Source organism: Naumovozyma dairenensis, chromosome 1, assembly GCF_000227115.2.
Source record: "Naumovozyma dairenensis CBS 421 chromosome 1, complete genome".
Classification (NCBI taxonomy): Eukaryota; Fungi; Ascomycota; class Saccharomycetes; order Saccharomycetales; family Saccharomycetaceae; genus Naumovozyma; species Naumovozyma dairenensis.
The window spans coordinates 274,965-295,753 of NC_016479.1; the positions used below are offsets into that span (position 1 = coordinate 274,965).

The 20,789-nt window shown below is 34.3% G+C and overlaps 6 protein-coding genes across 6 annotated transcripts; 1 reads left to right on the forward strand and 5 right to left on the reverse strand.

Annotated features, from left to right (window-relative positions):
- Nucleotides 1-709: 709 nt before the first annotated feature.
- On the reverse strand, nucleotides 710-2,215 carry VMA13 (H(+)-transporting V1 sector ATPase subunit H; the record flags this gene model as incomplete). The annotated part of the gene is made up of 1 exon (XM_003667481.1): nucleotides 710-2,215. One exon carries the CDS (start codon nucleotides 2,213-2,215, stop codon nucleotides 710-712), a length of 1,506 nt encoding a protein of 501 aa, XP_003667529.1.
- A 786-nt stretch (nucleotides 2,216-3,001) lies between these two features.
- On the reverse strand, nucleotides 3,002-4,117 carry GLN1 (glutamate--ammonia ligase; the record flags this gene model as incomplete). The annotated part of the gene is made up of 1 exon (XM_003667482.1): nucleotides 3,002-4,117. The coding sequence occupies one exon, from the start codon at nucleotides 4,115-4,117 to the stop codon at nucleotides 3,002-3,004; it is 1,116 nt and encodes a 371-aa protein (XP_003667530.1).
- Nucleotides 4,118-5,697: 1,580 nt separating this feature from the next.
- Nucleotides 5,698-7,395, reverse strand: ARP7 (Arp7p; the record flags this gene model as incomplete). Its single annotated transcript, XM_003667483.1, has 1 exon — nucleotides 5,698-7,395. The coding sequence occupies one exon, from the start codon at nucleotides 7,393-7,395 to the stop codon at nucleotides 5,698-5,700; it is 1,698 nt and encodes a 565-aa protein (XP_003667531.1).
- Nucleotides 7,396-7,883: 488 nt separating this feature from the next.
- Nucleotides 7,884-9,728, forward strand: HTS1 (histidine--tRNA ligase; the record flags this gene model as incomplete). The annotated part of the gene is made up of 1 exon (XM_003667484.1): nucleotides 7,884-9,728. One exon carries the CDS (start codon nucleotides 7,884-7,886, stop codon nucleotides 9,726-9,728), a length of 1,845 nt encoding a protein of 614 aa, XP_003667532.1.
- Nucleotides 9,729-10,140: 412 nt separating this feature from the next.
- NTO1 (Nto1p) lies at nucleotides 10,141-12,636 on the reverse strand (the record flags this gene model as incomplete). Its single annotated transcript, XM_003667485.1, has 1 exon — nucleotides 10,141-12,636. One exon carries the CDS (start codon nucleotides 12,634-12,636, stop codon nucleotides 10,141-10,143), a length of 2,496 nt encoding a protein of 831 aa, XP_003667533.1.
- Nucleotides 12,637-13,104: 468 nt separating this feature from the next.
- Nucleotides 13,105-17,442, reverse strand: CSR2 (Csr2p; the record flags this gene model as incomplete). Its single annotated transcript, XM_003667486.1, has 1 exon — nucleotides 13,105-17,442. The coding sequence occupies one exon, from the start codon at nucleotides 17,440-17,442 to the stop codon at nucleotides 13,105-13,107; it is 4,338 nt and encodes a 1,445-aa protein (XP_003667534.1).
- Between the last annotated feature and the right edge of the window lie 3,347 nt (nucleotides 17,443-20,789).

Here is a 20,789-nt window from a genome sequence, read left to right on the forward strand (position 1 = left end):
AAGGAATAAATATTGGGCGTTTTACATAATGGAAAATTCTTACCCGTGCGGAAGGGAAGGGTAGGGAAGGAAAAGCAAGGCAAGGCAAGGGAAGCGGACCTTCATTAATATCTGGACTTCATAATATAGTGGAGCATGGGCTTGTATGATATTATATTACATTATATTATATTATACGTACATGATCCCACGGAAAGGAACCTTTGTCATCTCACCAATTTTTAGTATATTAGCATTGACAAACCTATTTGAATCCTATACGTGCATGTCAGTATATTGATTTAGTTTGCTACTACCCCCCCCCCCCCCCATGTATAATTCAATACAGTATTTACATACGTACTCACTACACCACGTACAGATAGAATAAGGTTAACGGCCTTTAAGATCTCTCAGTAGCATGGAATTCGATTTTTGAAAAGCTTTTGCAAACGTGTCTCAATTTTAAACGACTCACATAAGCACAGTTATGTATGTTAGGTAACCTAACATATCGAGATATTTATCACAGATGTAAGGGGAAATAAGTTAGCAACGGGGTGAATAATTATGTCGTACGTAGGGAATGGAAATTTATGAAACATGTTATGCCCTATGATAAATTTAGATTGTATTATAATTAAATGTTATAGATTAGTGTATATGTCTATTTAGAGAATATTCTTGGCGTATATCTTATTTTCTACCTTCGTTTTCCATCTATCTACCTCTATCTGAATTTATATCCAATCATTGCTTGTGTTGCCTTTAACGCTTCATACTTCACTCTGGAATCAGAATGGTTTAATAATTCCATGATCACTACTTTACCACCTAATTCACTTAAGACATTAACACTTTCAGGTAATAATTCAATAACATGAGTAATATCATTTAGTGCAACTTGTAAGATTAATTTGGTTTGTGATGTAGTTGTACTACTTCCAGATTTTTCAATATCAATCAATAAATTAATCAATTTCTTAAAGATTTTCCAATTATTTTCCTTAAATTCATTTATATTATCTGACCAAAATCCATTATCAATATGAGGTGGAGACCAACATAATAATTTAGAATCTAATTCTGCAATATATTCATCAAATGAGGTCAATTCTTTATATTCATCTTCCAAAATTTCCTTTAATTCAATTATATCATTTCTTAATTCTTCATCAGAATATTTCCTTTCACTTAATGATTGTAAAGTAGGGATACCATCTCCCAAAAGAATTAAATCTTTGATGATTTGCTTATTACCCTTGACACGATTGGAACAACATTGTAAAATTATTGAAATGGATAATCTAGATATTTTCTCCTTTATGGTAACTTTAATTAATTTTAATAGTTTCAAAAAATCTTCCAAATATTTATTAATAAATTCTCGAGCCCAATTGGAATTAAATGTCATTAACCAAATTAATAATAGTGAATAATATTGAATTTGAATCCCTAAATTATTGGAATTATTATTAATCGTGGGGACAAACATACGACCACCACCATTACTACTACTAGTACTACTACTACTAGATGTTGTCTCGTTAATGGCTCTCTTGATAATAATAAATAAAGTAGGCACAATTTTGGCTTCATTATCCCAAACAATCTTCTTATATGATTTAATAGTCATCAATTCTTGAATTAATCTAATACAAACATAACATGTATCAGTCTTTTCATAATTTTGTAATAACTTTATAAAATTTTCATTTTCAAAAATTTGAATAACCATCTCTTTATTTTCATTTAATTTATCTTGAATCAATAAAGAAACTAAATTGAAAGCAGAAATAAGAACAGTTTGTGAATCACCTCTAACCATAGAAACATCAAATAACTCTTGAACTTGTTCAGGATTCTCTTGGAAAAATCTAACAGTAACATCAGAATATTCATCAGATGATAATAATTCAGCAATCAAATTTTGCGTAGCCTTTTGACTCTCCATACTATCAGAAGTTTTCAAAATACGAAGCAAAGATAAAAGAACCTCATCATCAATTTTCAAAAGAGATTCATTATCGGTACCCGATTCTTCAGGTTTTTCATGTTTAACTAGAACCTTCTCCAACCGTTTAGCTGTTACCCCATCAGTTTGACTTATAATCTCAGCCCTAATTAAGGCATCCCATCCAACTGATCTTGACCTGATTGCCTTTCTTATTTCATTGAAATGTATACTATCTAGTAGTATTCTAATTGGTTTGGAATCACCAGTAGAACCTGTCATTATGAATTTTTTGATTGTCCCTTGTAAATAAGAGGATTATCTTCATACAATTTCTCTACGTAGTTGCCCCTTCCTAATATTCAAACCCGATGGTTATTACGTATCTATATGTAAGTCAATGATATGTATATATATATCTTTCATGTCAAATGAAATTTGGTTGCAACCAAATTTCCAGACAGAGGACCAAACCCGCGCCAGGTTTCCCGCCGCCGCCAGTTTAATAGATAAAACACGACGGAAAATGTATGTATTGTCATCCATAAATCTGTAATAAACATAACAGACACAAATGAGTATAATATTGTCATGATTATACTGCCCGTACGTAAATGTTGATGTGAGCAAGTAGAAAGTCTAGAAAATAGAGATTTAACTGCCGTTGAGGTTTAAAATTACAAATTGCAGCCCTCTCTGTCGTTTGGAAGAAAGACCCAAAGAGTTTATTCCATAAAGGAGATGAAAGAAATTTTTGAGATAAAAGAGCACATAATTCATTAATTTTTTTTTGATTGGTCTATAAATAAAATAATATGAAAGTCTATAAAAGTAATGTTATTATTTTTTAGAAAAAAGTAGTGTTAGTTAGAACCCCCCAGTAAAAATCAGATAGAAAAAAAAAATCTAAATAAATAAGTATAGCATAATATATTATTTCCTTGATGGATTGAATGTGGATATTAGGATATTGTTATTATATTATATTGAAGCATGAAAAGTCATTAGAAAAAGTTGTGTATAAATATGTTTGGATCGCGTTGTTACCGTGTTGTGTTGATTACTTGCTTAAGAGGATTCTCTGTCGAATTCTTTGCTCATATCAGCGTTTTCAATAGCACCACAAACAGTTTCACACATTATACCAGTAACTAAGTATGGATCAATGTTAGAAGCTGGTCTACGATCTTCAAAGTACCCGTAACCTTCCTTGGCAACAGATCTTGGAATTCTAATTGAAGCACCTCTGTTGGCAACACCTGAAGAGAAGTTGGTCATAGAGGCAGTTTCATGTCTACCAGTTAATCTTTGATCATTATCAGCACCATAAAGTTTAATATGTTCAGCATGTCTCTTTGACAAACTTTCAATCGCTTGTTCAATATATTTCATACCACCTGGTTGTCTCATCTTCTTTGTAGAAACATTAGTATGACAACCAGCACCATTCCAATCACCTTTCAATGGTTTTGGATGGAAGGAAATCTTAACACCAAATTCTTCAGCTACTCTATGTAAGAAATATCTAGCCATCCATAATTGATCACCCATTTCAATACCTGTACATGGACCAACTTGGAATTCCCATTGAGATGGCATAACTTCAGCATTAATACCAGATAATTCAATACCAGCATACAGACAAGCTCTATAATGAGCTTCAATAACATCCCTAGCGTAAACTTTACCAGCACCAACACCACAATAGTAAGGACCTTGTGGAGCTGGATAACCACCCTTTGGCCATCCATAAACATCATCATACATATCAAATAAAGTATATTCTTGTTCTAAACCGAACCAAATTTCTTCATCCTTATGAGCGTTAAATAATTTAGCAGCTTCGTGTCTATGGTTAAATTTGTTAGGAGTACCGTCATTGTTATAACAAGCGGCCAAGACAACAATATTGTCACCTCTTCTGAAGGGATCTGGGTAATAAGCTACTGGTTTCAAATAGATATCTGAATCGTTACCTGGAGCTTGGTTAGTGGAAGAACCATCAAAATTCCATTCTGGTAATTGTTCAACGGAGGTAATTTTCTTCTTTAAAGATCTACCTTTTGAACGTAGATGACCGGTACCGTCGATCCAGACGTATTCAGCAATTATGACACCTCTTTGATCTAAATCTAGATATTTTTGTAAGATTTGAGTCTTTTCAACACTAACACTTTCGGACATTTTTCTAAAATTTGGCTATATTATATTATTGGGGATATTTGAGGTATTTCGAAAAAAAAAAAGATTTTCTATCAGTTGGGAAAATTATATTACGTATTAAGTAAATATAATGCTTTTTGTGTTCCTTGTTGTAAAGAGTTAGAGGCTTACTTTTGTAATTTTGAAAGATAAAAGGGGATAAATTAGATATTATTTCCTGTCTGTCTAAAATGGAGTATTGCTTTATATATAATGAAAAATTAAAATAAAAAAAAAATTTGCAATTTTTGTCATTTTTTGAGATTGCTATTACTCTTTGGCTTTGTTTACTATTGGTATCTGTAGTGATGATGATAATAACGATGAATGATGGATGATTAAAATGTGCAGATTTTCTGTCTGTCCGTTTGATCGCACGTACGGGTGGTCGTTTTAGCTGTAGTGTAAGGTTGTTGGCCCCGTAAGCGCTGACCTCTCCTGTCCCCCCTCCGCCCCCCCCAGGCTTTAATGAGGCGGGGCGGCGGGCGGAAGGGGCCAGTGGCAAATTTTTGCGATGTTTTTTTTTGTTGTTATTTTTAGTCCCTTTCCTTATCTATCCGGCTAAGCGGCAAGAAGCATTGTCTAAACAGCTCGTGAAAGACGATAGTCGGAAGTTATTGTCCGCCTCCCTTTGGATCAAAGACACCTCTTAGGCCTAATCCACCATGGTTAAGAACATTCCGTACAACAACAAAGTATACTAGGGTTATAAACAATATATAATTGGGAGTGACCTAACTTTGGTTCCCTACCCTGGAATTATGTGTCCTTCTTCTGATCCTGAACGGGTTCTTCTCAAAGCGTTTCTAACGCTGTTCGGAGCGAATGATCGTGCCGTTTTGCCGTTTCGAAAGTATCCAGAAAACAAAGAACAAAAAACCATGCCATGACTCTTCCTCTTTCGACTCTGTTTACTTTTCGTTTTCGATTTATCTTTTCTTTTTCTAAGCTGATAGGAGATTCCTCCAAATCTCCCTCCCCCGGCGTATTTCCTTCCTATCTCGGCGGGTAACCGGAATTTCAAACATAGTCAATGACGGAGGCCTTGATCTATCGATGGCGGCAATGTTCAATTATAAGAAAAAAGATATCTTAGTCTAAAGAATAGGGGAGACAACTAGGAAATAAACACCTACCCCTAACATCGCTGTTTGCCTAATTATAATGATTACAATCTTGAAAAGTAAACAAAACCTTTCTTAATATCTTAACTTCCAATGCTTCCTTAAATATCGCAAACATACGTACTCCCTCATAATGACTAAATGATTAACTTCATTGCATGTAATCGCATGCTCAATGGAAGCTTCCACGACGTAGACAATTTGAAATATTTAGACTAGTGTCCCGTTTGTTGTTTTCTTCCCTTTATATACTTCAAGAAATAGCAAGGGATGTCGTTTTAGTTACGAATTTTAATAATAACACCCTTTTAAGGGATGCTTGGAATTACAGGTTTTAGTCACTTTTGTATCCGTTAAATACATATAAATGATTACAAATATCAAATAGCCTTGATAACAGTAGTTCGGTATTCCATACTCCTGTCGTGTACGCATAGTCTATTGTATTTCTCCTTCCTTATCTATATCCATGTTATCGGCGTCAGCAGCGTTAGCGGCAGCATCGTTCTCTTTCTCATTTTGTTTTTGTGCTTTTTTTCCTTTCTCTAGTTCTATTTCATATTCTTCTTTAGAATACCATTTCCCTAATTCCCATGACGGTAAATTAGACATTGTAACAGTACCTAACCAACTTTGAAATTTCCGATCCATAATATTTTGATTCGCAAATGTAGTTAATTTATATTGTGGGAATCTTATTGATAATTCTTTCAGTATACGTTGTTCCATACCTTCTAATAATGAACTTGATCCTGTTATAATTACATTAGTTAATAATTTGGCATAAACTTGTTCAGGTTTAAGTGCATTAATCGTAGATGCTAATGAAGATGATGTCGATTGAGTAATAAATGATGCTGATACTCGTCCATTATTACTATCCTTTTTCCCAGTAGTATTATTATTTTTATGCAGCGATACCAATGATGGACCCATATTATGACCTTTGCCTCCCATGGTATCTGTGGTTGAAACAGTTGTACCAATGGAACTCACTGTCGCTGCAGCCTTCTTGATAGATTTACCAATAATTCCTCCTAACCCATCTTCTAATGGGAACGTTTCTGATGCTAAATTTGGTTGGAATAAATATTCAGCCAATTTATAACATTCTCTTGCCTCTAACGATATTGTTTTATGACTTGGTTTTATCAAATAGTTCTTCTTTTGATTCAATGGATTATTATTATAAATTGATTCAATGGCAGTCTTGTTGGCTGCAGCAGCGGCTTCTATAGCATTAGCATTCGAACTATCTTTCACTGTACTATTATATCTTTGAATCTCCTCATGTTGTCTGATATACATTTCTGTTTGTTCTTTATGATGCTTTTCTACATCTTGTAATGGTTTATCTGTCACTTGTAACATAGTCGACTTAAATTCTTTAATCCATGTATTCGATTGTAACCAAGCCTCTATGGAAGTATTTTTCCTCAAGTCAATCTGTGAGGTTCCAATATTAACATTATTATTATCATCATCAGCAGAACCTTTTACGACAGCAGTTGCTTCCTCATCAAGCTTCTTTTGTAACGTTTCAATGATTTGATAATCAAGGAAAGCTCCACCATATTTAGATGAAAGAACAGCATTCTTGATGACAGTACCATCAATAATAGGTGTCACACGACAACCAGATGACCCCATGTCAATGACTAAACCTGAACTTTTACCCAATGATAAAGTTATAGCCAATGGTTCTAAAATAATTTGAAAAACTGGGAATTTAAATCTTTCAAAAACTAAACTAAAGTATTTCTCTAAAACTTCACCATCAATTTCTTTCTTCATTGATGGGATTGTTATCACTAATGGATATTCTTCTGGAGAACATCTCAAAACATCATTAAACAAATAATTCCATTGTTGTTCTAATGCTTCCCAATTATATGGTATACCATTTTTATCAAGAATTGTGAACACTTCATACCTATCGGCGTCTTCCAGTGACGTAGCAATATCAAGCATGTCATATAGACCAAATATCATTTTATCTTCTTGCTTGTCATAAATATAAGTCGATGGGATGACACATTGTGGTAGATCCGAATTATTAAATCCAGCAATTGTTGTATTGGTACCTTGCTGTATGACAATACATTTTTTAGAATTATTATCTTCAATTACCTCCATTTTCTTTTAGCGTAGTATTAGCGTTATTTATGGGGAAGGAAATGCGTTCTTAGTATCTTCCACTCAGTTCACTCGCTCCCTCTAGACGTTTTGCCAATTTTTCGACGATGTATGTTTATTGCCTCATGGTTTATTTACGTATATATTTTTCATCAATTGTTTACTTCTATTGAAAAATTGAATAATTCATTAAAGTGAAGAGAAAAAACAAGCGTGGCGTTTTCTGAGTGTCCAGAAAAGTGTTTGGGAGCCTCCATCATGTGATCACATCAGATGACTGGAGTTTTCTAAACCTTCCATTTTAATATATTCCACGTGACAAAATATATATTCGTCGAAAATGATTTCCTTTTGAAATTTTGAAAAATTTAGGAAAAAAAGTAAATTGGCCTATTCTCGAAGAAGTTAGCGATGCTATCCATTTCGATAATAGCAAATTGTGGAAACTTTGGAAGAAGTCAATACGTAGTAATGCTGTAGGTAGGTGCATGGTATTGTACGTATATTGTCTTGACATCTTCAATGTGTATACTTGTCTCTCGTTAGTCTTCATTGTTTTCCGTTTGTATATTCTTTCTTTTTTATATTCGTTTTTCCTTTATCAAATGCTTAAAAGAGCATCAACGTCATTATTCGCTAAACATTCTTTTGTGTCTTCATCATTGTCTCAATCAAATAGAGTTCATCGAATAATAACGTCACGTTCATTAATTATTAATAATACTACAATAAAAAGAAAAATGTCCACTACCACTGATACATCAGCTCCTGCCGCTGTTCCTGCAGAAACTCAACAACCACAGCATCCAAAACATGGATCATCCAAGAAAAAGTCTAAATTACAAGTCTCACTAAAGACTCCAAAGGGTACCAAAGATTGGTCTGATTCAGACATGGTCATCAGAGAAGCTATCTTCACTACTTTATCATCATTATTTAAACGTCACGGTGGTGTTACCATTGATACCCCAGTTTTCGAATTACGTGAAATTCTTGCTGGTAAATATGGTGAAGATTCTAAATTGATTTATAATTTGGAAGATCAAGGTGGTGAATTGACCTCATTACGTTATGATTTGACTGTCCCATTTGCAAGATTCGTTGCAATGAATAATATTCAAAATATTAAAAGATTCCATATCGCTAAAGTTTATAGAAGAGATCAACCAGCTATGACTAAAGGTAGAATGAGAGAATTTTATCAATGTGATTTCGATATTGCTGGTACTTATGAACATATGATTCCTGATTCAGAAATCTTGTCTATTGTTGTTGAAGGGTTGACTGCATTAGGGATTAATGATTTTAAGATTAAATTGAATCATAGAAAGATTCTTGATGGGATTTTCCAAATTTGCGGTGTTAAAGATGAAGATGTAAGAAGAATATCTTCTTCTGTTGATAAATTAGATAAGACTCCTTGGGAGGTGGTTAAGAAGGAAATGACTGAAGAAAAGGGTCAATCTGAAGAAACTGCCAATAAGATTGGTGAATACGTTAAATTGAATGGTTCTTTGAAAGAAATCCATTCTATCTTATCTTTAGATGAAAACATTACTAATAATCCATTGGCCAAAGATGGTCTAGATGAAATTGCAACTTTAATGGAATTCACTAAATCTTTCGGTATTGATAGGTACATTTCTTTCGATTTATCTTTAGCCAGAGGATTGGATTATTATACTGGTTTGATTTATGAAGCTGTCACAGCTGCTAGTGCTCCACCAACTAATGCTCAAGAATTGAAAAAGAAAGTTAAGTCTGAAGATGAAGACGCATCTGCGTACGTTGGTGTCGGTTCCATTGCTGGTGGTGGTCGTTACGATAATTTGGTTAATATGTTTGCTGAAGCTTCTGGTAAAAAATCAACCAAGATTCCATGTGTAGGTGTTTCATTTGGTGTTGAAAGATTATTTTCTTTAATTAAACAAAGAACAGAAGCTGCCGCAGCTATCAAACCAACTGCCACTCAAGTCTTCGTCATGGCCTTTGGTGGTGGCAAAGATTGGACTGGTTATTTACCTGAAAGAATGACAATAACTAAAGAACTATGGAACAACGGTATTGAAACCGAATACGTCTATAAGACTAAAGCTAACCCAAGAAAACAATTCGATGCTGCTGAAAAGGCTGGTTGTCAATTGGCAGTTATTCTAGGTAAAGAAGAATATGTAGAAGGTAAGTTACGTGTCAAGAGACTTGGTCCTGAATTTGCTGATGATGATGGTGAAGTCATTGATATTAAGGATCTCGTTCCTACTGTTCAACAAAAATTATCTGAAATCCATAAAGACGGTGTTAACGAGGTCGCCCGTTTACTTAGGGGGTTATAGATAGAATTACTATGAAGGAATAGATGCAACTAAAAGAAATAACTACATAATATGTATGAAAAGCGTTGTAAACATATATAGTCTATAGAATATGAGTCCATTTAATGTTTGAAACTAAAATTTTAATTGCCAAGAAGAGCCATACCAATGTCTATTATAAAAGGTCACTGAAAACTTATTTCTATCTCATTCCTGTTGAATAGAAGTGGCTACGGATGAGAACCTCTCTCGTTCAATAATCTGGCTATCTCAAATACAATTATAAGATATGTAGCTATCTGGTTGGATTAACTTTATTATTGATATAATGTTACAAGTACATATTTATGTATGCTAATTTACCTATAATACGCATATTATACTTTATAGCGTGATATCGTACTAAGCATCGTTTGCTGTTCTTCATTTACAACTAGGTTTCATTCTTTTTCTTGCTCCATGGTTTAACTGTACGTCTTCCTCTTTTCTTGCCCTTTGGCCACCCTCTATGTTTTACAGGCGGTGTAGTTTGTTGTACCCGTTCACTATTAAGACCAGCTCCATCATTTATAACTGTTCTTGCTCCACTTCCTGGAAGTCTGCCTCTACCTCTGCCCCTACCTTTACCTCTACCCCTGTCTCTACGCCTACCTCTACCAGCACCTTTCCTAGGAAGATTTTCATGCTGTTGAGCACGGTGGTATGAAGTAACAGATTCCATTTCTTCATGCTCTACTGGTTTTTTGCCGTTACTGAATTCAGTATTGGTCCCCGTCAATATATTTTGCAATAATTCCGATTGTGATTCGTCTAATTCCTCTACATCAGTTAAATCTTCTTCATCCATTAACAACGGACCTTTCCATAATCTTGGCTTGATATCTAATGTCTTCTTGTCCTTTATTGAAAAATTCTCCATTAAATATCTTTCAGGGTCTAGTAATCTGAATTCAGCAATGGATGCAAGCATATAATCTTTGAGTTTAATTATGTTTCTTCGTGTCATTATTGGAGTCATTGGAGCGTCTATCATATTTTGTAATATAGGTATTATTTCTCCTTCTATTTGCTCTAAGCTCTCAAATTGATCTCTTCGGAATTTCTCGAGTTGTATCTCAGTATGTTCATCCCTGGTGGACTTCATTAAAAATTTAAACTCTTTTCTTCCGACCACTTTATCTATCAAACAAGTTTTTAGAAGATATCGTCTCGGATCATTTAGCAATTGTAAAATTATTTTCTTATGTGTGCGTAAGGAACTTTCAACTTCGACTCTCTTTGTTATAAGTTCTGTCAGCTTCTTTAATTTTTTCAAATCTTTTAAAAGTAATTTTGTAAAATCCAGCCTATTTTCTATGTCGTTTGATGTTAAGAAAGACACATTTTCAAGTTGTGGTTTATGAATCAGTGGTCCTCTCTTCCACTCCCGTTTCATAGACCAATACTTACACACTTCATATGATAATGTCTGTGATTTTGCAGGAGTAAATTTATATAGTTTCAGTATTTTTTGTAATATAGTTGCAAAATACTGTGGCGCAATTGGTGTACCTACTGGTGTTCTCCAATCTGATGGTTCCTGAAGCGCTATATTGGTTGAATATGTGGAGTTTATTTCAATATTGAAGAATCTTCTTGTTTTCAACAAATTTTGTGTACAACTTGGCCATCCAACTGGAGAATGCTTATCACAAAAGCTATGTAATTTATTGCCAAGGTGGACTTGGTTAGATGCGACCGATCCCACAGAGACATCCCTGTCCCATTTTAAATATAAACCTGCTCGTCTCGCACATGTAACATGATATGCTAAGAAACAATTCTTATGAGTGCATTGGATACATGCTCCCATTCTTTTCTTACAAATGTAACAAAATAACTTCCATCTAGAGCTTGGAATATTCCCTATCCCCTCTATAGGTTCCATATAATGTAAATTGGCAAAATATAACTCTGGTAACCATAAAGCGCATATGTTATGTATCCAAATACCATTATCTGTCATTTTAAAGGCACCTGTTTTGCTTGGGCATACTATACAGCCTATATCGGGGTCATTGTTCCCAAATTGACATCTCCTACATAACCATGAATCGACGGGGATGAATACGATACCATAACATTCTTGATGAACAGCTATATTACAACCATCGCAAAATACAATAGTATTAGTGACATCACTATTAGTTCCGTAACATATTGCACACGGTTGATCAGATGACAAAGTAGTTCCATCGTCTGATCCGTAAAGTTCGTGATTTATTCTTGCTTTCGTGGTTAAATCTGCATTATATATATTATCTCGCGGTATATGTGACTGTAAAGTGAACCATTCCTTTTCCAAAACTGTGATTAGGAGCTCAAATAATTCATGACTTATTACCAATGATAATAATTGGCGTAGATGTTGTAAGAATAGTTCATCTTGTTCATCCATATCATACTCTATAATAAATTTATCTAAATGAGGAGAGATAAGTTTCAACGAATTCAAAATTCCTAATTGTTCGGGCGTATAGCGCTTTTCAATACCACTTTCGAATTCATTTATGTATGCTTTTCCAATGTCGCTATCCGACTCTGGGACCTGTGATTGTAACGACAGAGATTGTTCAGATTCTGTAAACCTGATACTATCCAATTTTGATAACTCAAAGGGACATTTTTTAAACTCTGCAATATTATGGTCCATTCGGAGTGCCTCTATCGTGACTTGTCCATTATACATCAACTGCTTAATCGGTTGGACTGTATGTGGCTCCACAATCCCATTTCCTACAATTGGTTCAGTTATTAATTGCGCAGTATTATCGAGATCTATTACCACATCTATTTCAGTATCATCTGTCAAAGTCGGGTAGAAATCATTATAATGTTTCTCTTCTCTTAATTTTAAACCATCGTCATTATTATTCTGGACAGCGGACATTTATACATTGAAATATGTATTAATGGTTTTTGGATTTTTTTCTTTTCCTTAGCTTACAAATATTTAATAGTCATTCGCAACTCTATTAGCTTGAACCAAACCCATAAACTGTACAAAGCAATACGAGATATACCTGTCCATCATCATCAAAATGTTTGTTTTGATTTTCTTTAAGGTCCGGTGCGTACGTAAAGTAAAGTAACGATGCGAAAAATCGAAATCTTAAAATCAATATTGTAGACAACGTCAAGGTTAGTTAAAACATAAATTGCATACTATAACAAAGCTAGGTCGACTAAATAACAGATGAATTTAAGACAAGCTAGCTATTGTTGTTTTTAGTCAAGGTCAATTTAGTGTCATAAATTAGAAACTATCTTAATAGTATCAATATTGCTGTCTATATATAATGTATATAATGTTCCGGAAACTATACACTGGACAAAATATTCTCTTCAAATGCAGTATTCATTCTCCATCAGACACCGCAGTCTCATATGAAGGTGGTTCTTCAAATTTAACTGATGTTGGGCTATAACCTGCTTTAAACAATGATGGGTCTATAAATGGATTATTTTGATGGTGATGTGGTGAAGACTCCGAAGCCGTGATAGAGTTCCTTTGGGTATTATGAAGTACAGGTGATGTTGACAATAACCCATCTAAATTGTTGAACCATTCTCCATTTTCTGGAATAATACTTGATTGTGAACTGTTATCATTGGAATAAGTAGAGGCGTCTGACCGGTCTACGTGTATTGAATTTGTGGAAGTCATAGGTGATGTTGATATTGGAACGTTCGGTAGGACGTGGGCAGGACCGGAGAGGGATGCAGATGAAGATAACGTTCTAGATAAAGCCAGATATTGGATAGATGCCTCATCTGCGATGGATGGTGCATAGATACTTGATTGTGGGGAGCCAATAGGTGATGCAGGAACAGAAATAGCTTCTTCAAAAGTTGGTGGTAAAGACCTAGATGATTCAGTAGCAGCCATGTCATAAGTCGGCAATTCTTGATTTGAAATGCTACATAGTTCAGAAACCAAATATATTGGAGTATCAATTAAAACTTCAAAATGTTTTAATTGATTGGTAGTTGAATCATGATCTGGTTTGCTTACTCTTACCATAATTTGTAGTTTATGTTTACAAATAATATTCTTCGAGTGAAAACTATCTAAGTATAACCCACGCCTTGATTTGTTTAACCTTGTAACGTATTGCACGGGTACCCCAGCACTTGTTGTAAAAGTCGTTTGATGGAACCTTTCATCAAATTGTTTTGTGGAAGAATTCATGTAATTATTAGCACTACTATTCCCAGTTATGCTACTGTTAGTTGTAGAAGATGATTTAACTGAACTCGTTGAGTTCCTACGAGCAGAGCCAGAAAAGAAGGAAGCGATACTACTCCTACGTGAGTTAGAATTTCTCCTATCATATTCATTATTTCTTGTTATGGATGCGGCAGAGTCGCCTTGAGTTCTATATTTATTATTCTCTCCAATAACGTGTACTTTTTCGGTGTTTGGAATATTAATAAAACTCTCTACGCCATAAGGTGGGATTGATTTAACAGATTCCTTATCTAAGGTTGAAAATTTTGGAAATGATAGCTTACTTTCGATAGTCAGTGGTTCAGTAATACCTACGACTTTTTCAGCAGATGACCCTACAACTTTTTCCTTTGTAGTACTATATGATAGTAAATTATCGTTGATTGTATTTTTAACACATTCTTCTCTTAGGGCCCTCGATCCATTTTCTCTCGGTTTAATTTCCAAAAGTGGTAAACATCTTTTCTTATTCTTTCTTTTGATAAACTCATCATAATATGAGCTCGATGGGTCATCAGTTAAGGGATCAATCTGATTGAAATCGAAACTGAAATCTTTTGAAACGAATCTAATTTCTTCTGAAATAGAAATTTTGATTCTTTTAACGCAAACATTTTTCATCATGGGGACTAACCTTAATCTAATCGGCACTTCCCCATTTAATGGAACGAATTTTTCAGCAAATGAAATTTCGTAATTTAATGCGTCTGCCCATGTCTTATTAATATAAACAGGTTTATTTGTTGTTGTGGAAGATAAAGAAGGTGGCACTCTAATGACATTTATTGGATATTCTGTCAAAATCATTGATTGGTTACTATTGGCAGAACTAGTATTATTCTTATTATTATTATTAGCCATAGTATTTTGCTCACCTGTGGTCTTATCAATAAATACATGTACACTTGGAGTAGAGTCTTTATCAGATATATCTGGTCCAATACGATCGTTTTCCAAAGCATGTATTTCTTCATCTTTCATTAGAGAAAGTCCCATAAAATGACTTTTCATTTTTTTGAACAATGAACTTCCTTTACTTTCAGACTTATTGGTTTTCAAGTTTTCCTTTGCTTTCGTTTCGATTTCCAAAAATTCATCTTGCTTATATTCAGCATTGTTATTCGTCTGATACTTGTTGTGGTTTGTTCCTTCATCTTTTGATGTTAAATTTTCTTGACTGATAGCTCCTATTGGAGTAGATACAAGTGAAGTTTTATTTATAGTATTTTGAGTTTCTAATTTGGTATCTTGTTTACTCTTTAGTTTTGTAGCTATACGAATCATATAAGTTATCCTGCCGGATGGTAAATAGATTGATTCTGGTAGATTTTCTGTAAATATCGTTGGTAATATGAATAAATAATCGCCGGGATCCAGGAAGTTTCTTTTGTCTTCATTTTGCCTATTGTATTTCCCCTGGATTTTTGCAATAGTAGAATTCAAATTGTTAAGTAAAGAGTCATAAAAACTTTCTTTATTTTGGAAGTGACTTTGAGTGATAGCTGTAGATCTAAACTTTTTAAATATTTTCCTATTTTTAGTTTCAACGTTTACATTTTTTTCAATGATACCATCATTAGTAAATGAATCACCATTTGGATTTAATGGAATAAACAAATTGAAATCTTCTAGTATGTTCAAATTCCAAATTATTGAACCATACTTGTATAACTCTTCATTATTTTTTCTTTCTGGAGGTACGCCATTATGCCAATATACTCTTGTATCAGATGATAACTCTACAGATATTGTTGAAATATCAGTTTTTTCATGAAGGGATAATATAACAGCTACATTATGAGAAGTCATGGAATTATCAATATGAAAGGATGATGATGATAAACAATTCTTAGCTACTGTGTTTCTTTTTGGATGTAAGAAATTATGAACATTGGAATGTTTCCGTGAATGTGAATGCGTCTGAGAGCTTGGTAATGTTCTTGTTGTAGAAGAAACAGAAGGGAAACTATCATTGTTATGCATTATTGTATTTCTGTGATGACTTGTAGTTGAGGATGGAGTACTGGAAGCAATTGTCGAATGACTTACTGAGGACATTGGCATTAATGACAAATCATTTCTTTCATTTAAAGTATCTTCATCAAAAATTACGGATTGACTTTGGGAATCGGTACTTGAATTGCCATTATTCGTATTACTATTGGGAAGGTTAGTTGATGAGTTGATACTGCCGTTTATGAAATCATCATAGACTATACCATCATCTTCATCTTCGTCTTCGTTATCTCCATTAAAATTAGTGAATTCATCTTCGTCATATGGATTATGTTCATCCACATGTACATCACGGTTATTACGGCCTCCATCATTTCTTTCAGATGTAATGGTCGAATGTCTGTGATGATGAATATTTGTTGGTAAAAACACCGCTTCACCGCTTGAAGCGAGCGATATTTCGATGGAATTTCCCTGGTATAATACTTTTGGTGTAAGGAAACCTCTATCTTTTAAATATCTATTTAGGAATTCTTTAGCGAGATAAGTTGCGTTGGTTGTAGTACTAAATGGTATTGGAGTTATTGATCGTTGTGATTGATAACTAGTAGTTAATGCTCCTGAAAATGAGCTAAAGTGTGGACGAATGCCATTGGTGTTAGTATTATTATTACTACTAATTGCTTTCGGCACAGAATGTCTATGGAAATGTTCCGGATTAATGAAATGATGAGAAGTTGAATTACCCTTTATGGTAGTTGTTGAATTTGAACTTAAATTAGAATTAGAAATATAGCTTTTACTAGTTGAATAATTACTATGATATTGAGGGCCATATACTCTTGCCGATGAATCATTATTAGGAAGATTCGGTACACCTGAACTAGGTGATAGAAGGATGGAAGGCAGTGTATAATTATGAGATTCAGATATACTATGTCTCCTTAGTGAAGGATCGACAATCATTAAGGGAACATTTCCAGATGGTTGATACGAGGAAGGTATTATTGAATGAGGATTCAATGGTAAATGGCCATAATTTGGCGTGTAAGTGTAATTTAATCCATTTTGGTCTTGAAATTGTAATGGATATATGCTTTGTTGTTGCAGTGGTAAATCATTTGGATTGGAATTATGCCTTCTAGGAGATGGTGGAGAATTAAGGACTGAAGATAAAGCATCTTTAACGGTAGATGATCTTCTTTTTCTAGTTCCTAGTGCTGTTGTGGATGAAATAATTGCTACAGGTTCTTGATAATTTCTATCGAACTCACTTGATCTTGATTTCGGTCTTTCATAAGATTCATAACTGAATCTTCTTAAGTCGTTAGTAGAATTGAATAAATTGTGTTCTGTTAACACCGGCTGATTTGCTGGGTAACAGTCGTTCATTTGGTTGATTATACTTGTATTTTCTTTGGAATTTGAACGTAAATTTGAGTCTAATAATTTTGGTTGGTCATTGAATACACGTCCTTCTCTATTGCAGGTCATTAGTTTGGACGACATTTATGTAGCTGGATAAATTTTGTAATGATGTGTTTTGCTTTATAGCCTTACTTTCTTTTTAGGACGAGAGTGTTGGTATATATTTTTCTTTGTGTTTGTTCCTGACGCTTATTAAATTATAATAATAAGGAGGAAGGCGAGCACTCCGTATCTTAAACAAACTAAAGTATAATTTAACGTACTTCAGTTCCGATTTCTTAGTCGATGCCAGATGTCAATCCGTTTATTGGATAGCTTGGCTTGGCTTAACTTAATCTTTGTTTGTATACAGGGGCAATCTATGGATCTTGAAGTCAAGTTGTAAGGATTTCAAAAGAAAATTAATCTATGTGGAGGAAAATGGGATCGGGTTGACTCTAATTGAGGATCATTAGAATCACCTATGTATGTACGTCCTTACGTACTTCTTAGTCAAAATTGGTACTTCATATATATGATCCTTCACTATTCCGGACATTAGGGTTCCGACTACCGGTTAGTAGTTTGACCAATATTTATTACAAGTTGGCTAACACTAAACGTACGTACGTAGTTACCATTAGTAGTACGTAGTGTTTCCCATGGGCTAGGGACATAGCTCGTAGTTACGTACCGTGGAGCCATCACCCAAACCACATGGTATTCTCTGCGACAAATGCTAGAAATATTAGTAGTGTGATGAGATGCTCTTCAAAAAAAAAAAAGAAAGTGCAGGAAGACCCCCCGCCCCCACACACAGCAAGGGATGCCATGATTATAATACGGTCCCCCCCCCCCCTTTCTCCGCCCACAGAGCTCCCGGGGGCAAAGGGCCCGACCCATTCAATCGGGTCCGACGGTTCCCAAGAAGGGTAAAAACTTCTACGTACATAATACTAGGATGTAAGGGCAACTCATTGAATTTTCACCGCAACGGGCCACCGCGGGTTTATCTGCTTCGACACAAAAAAATTAGGGGGCGGTCGATACCAACCTACGTAAGTTGCTGGGGAAACTAGACAAGGACCTCATCAAGAAATCTTTGGATAATTTTATCTCTCCTTGCTTGAAACTTCCGGCCTTTTACTGGGGGAAGAAGGACTCCAGCTGTCGGTTGTTAGTTGTCGCTTGAATTTCCTCGGATAAAAGAAATAGTTATTTTATTTATTAGGTTTAGAAAACTTTTCCCTGTAATTTAGATATTCTTTCACCGTCAGACGTTCAGAACTGGAACGTACTCTCCAATGTAACTACTGTGTTTCTCAATTCAGATGATTGGGATTCTATTATGTATATATACGTACGTAAGGAGTTACTGACTCAATTGACGGCGCCACATAGGAAATTTACAAATGTATTTCTAATGGGAGGCAAGTACAATAACGTCAAAAAACCTTAGGTACCATTTCTTCCTGATACCTAACTTCGGAAGTTACATAAGGAACAAAAAGGAAAACAAAAGGCCTATGAATATAAAAGTTGTTTGTCGCTGGCCACATTTCTAACGTATAACATTTGATATAACTAAATATAATATTATACTGGGCAACGCATTTTTGTTGTAAACACTTTCCAGCTTTTTAACATTTTTGTAGATAGTGTAGTTAATGTGTGCGTCTATCATTTGAAATTTCCTTACAAAACTGAAGCGTTCAAGGTCATCGTTGCTGTACTAAAGATACTTGACGAATCTTCATCTTCAAACAGGTTGAGGAGCAAGTATTAGAACATTTATAATTGTGTCACTGGACAGAAAGGATACCTTTGTAGGTGTTCTTCTGAAGCGGGAGGATAGATATTCTAAAATATTATACGCTCCTTTAAGTGCTCGACAACCAGTAAACGTTATTATAAACATTTCTAGTATCAAGTATACAAGTAAAAGAAAGAATTACTAATAGATAATAGAAACAGGTTCAAGATAGAATGCACAAATGTGTAAAGACAAAGACCCAAGGGGGATAGACTATTATTATTAATTATGAGCTATATACGACAAACTATACATGCGTTTTCGGACTCCCAGCACTTCGAAACGACAAGCAAGTAAATATCCACACCTTTACTTAGCAGGCCTGGGACGGATAGGATTTTTGGTCTATCCTAAGGGGGTTCGGGCCTACCCTACCTTTTTTTAATCCCCCCCCCCCTTATTAGTAGTGCCATATTAAGTGTTTCACGACAGCTTTTTAGTACAATATGTCTCAAATGTCTTCTTAACTGTAAGTATAATATTTAAATGGATAATAGCCCATATTTTTTATTTTCTTGGAAGTTTTAACTGCTTTGAAGGTTAACAAATTTTAATTGTACTTCTGTTTGACTACTGGTTAGTGATTCACAATTAACTACTGAAAGAAAACTAAAGATAATTTCTTACTTATTTTACTTATTCTTTATTTATTTTTTATACTTTATTAGTAGTTACTGAAAGAGTATGCCTACTTAATCTTCCAAAACATAAACTAAATACAAATTTCATTAAAAGATTAATTTGAAGAGGTTATTTTGCCTTTCATTTTAATGTTTAAGGATGCTATTTTATTGGGTTACACCCTCTATTTTTGAAGAGAATACTTCTGTTAATGTAAGATTACTCTTTTAATTTCTAGAAATAAATATTCGCATTTTTTACAAAAGAAGAATTGCAAATTACTTCTATTTACTGTTCTTGTTGATAATCGAAGTGTGTAGTACAGAACATGGATGTTGGAGTTGTCATTTATTCCAGATGTGTCCCCTTGGGGCAGTCTGCTCCTTTCCCTCTTATAGGTGAGAGAAAATATATACTTATGTAAACCATATATGGAAGAAAACCTCCTCGTTTATTACTTATAAGTTAATAGCACATCACATCACATCATGTTGAAAGACATGTTCTGGGACAAGTTCATAAACTTTTAATGGAATAACAGGCTTTGTTAGCATTTTCCCTAAAAATTGTAACGAGACCGACGGTAATGGCGAAGATCAGTGAATTTTTTCAAAAGATAAAGGAAAAAAGTAGCTTCTGAGGAATTACAAAGGGCCTGAGCTCGAAAGTAATCACGGTTAGAAACAAGATAAAAACTTTTACTCAAGGATAACCTAGCAAGACTTCCTAACATGCTCGAGGAAAACGAAATAATTATGGACTGTACAGAGTCACATATAGGAGCAGTAATATAAGGGAAATTTCAGATAATAAAAATTGCTTGATCTCCATTTATTAGCTGGGAAGGTCATGACTGCTATCAAACACTAATTGTGAATATACAAGCAATAATCTCAATTTCCTTGCTAAGGAAGGAGAACTGCTTCCAATAGCGGTCCCACTTCAAAGGACTTACTGCAACTACTAAGAAATAGAGATCAATGGAAGTTAGTTAAAAAAATGTACAGTATATATA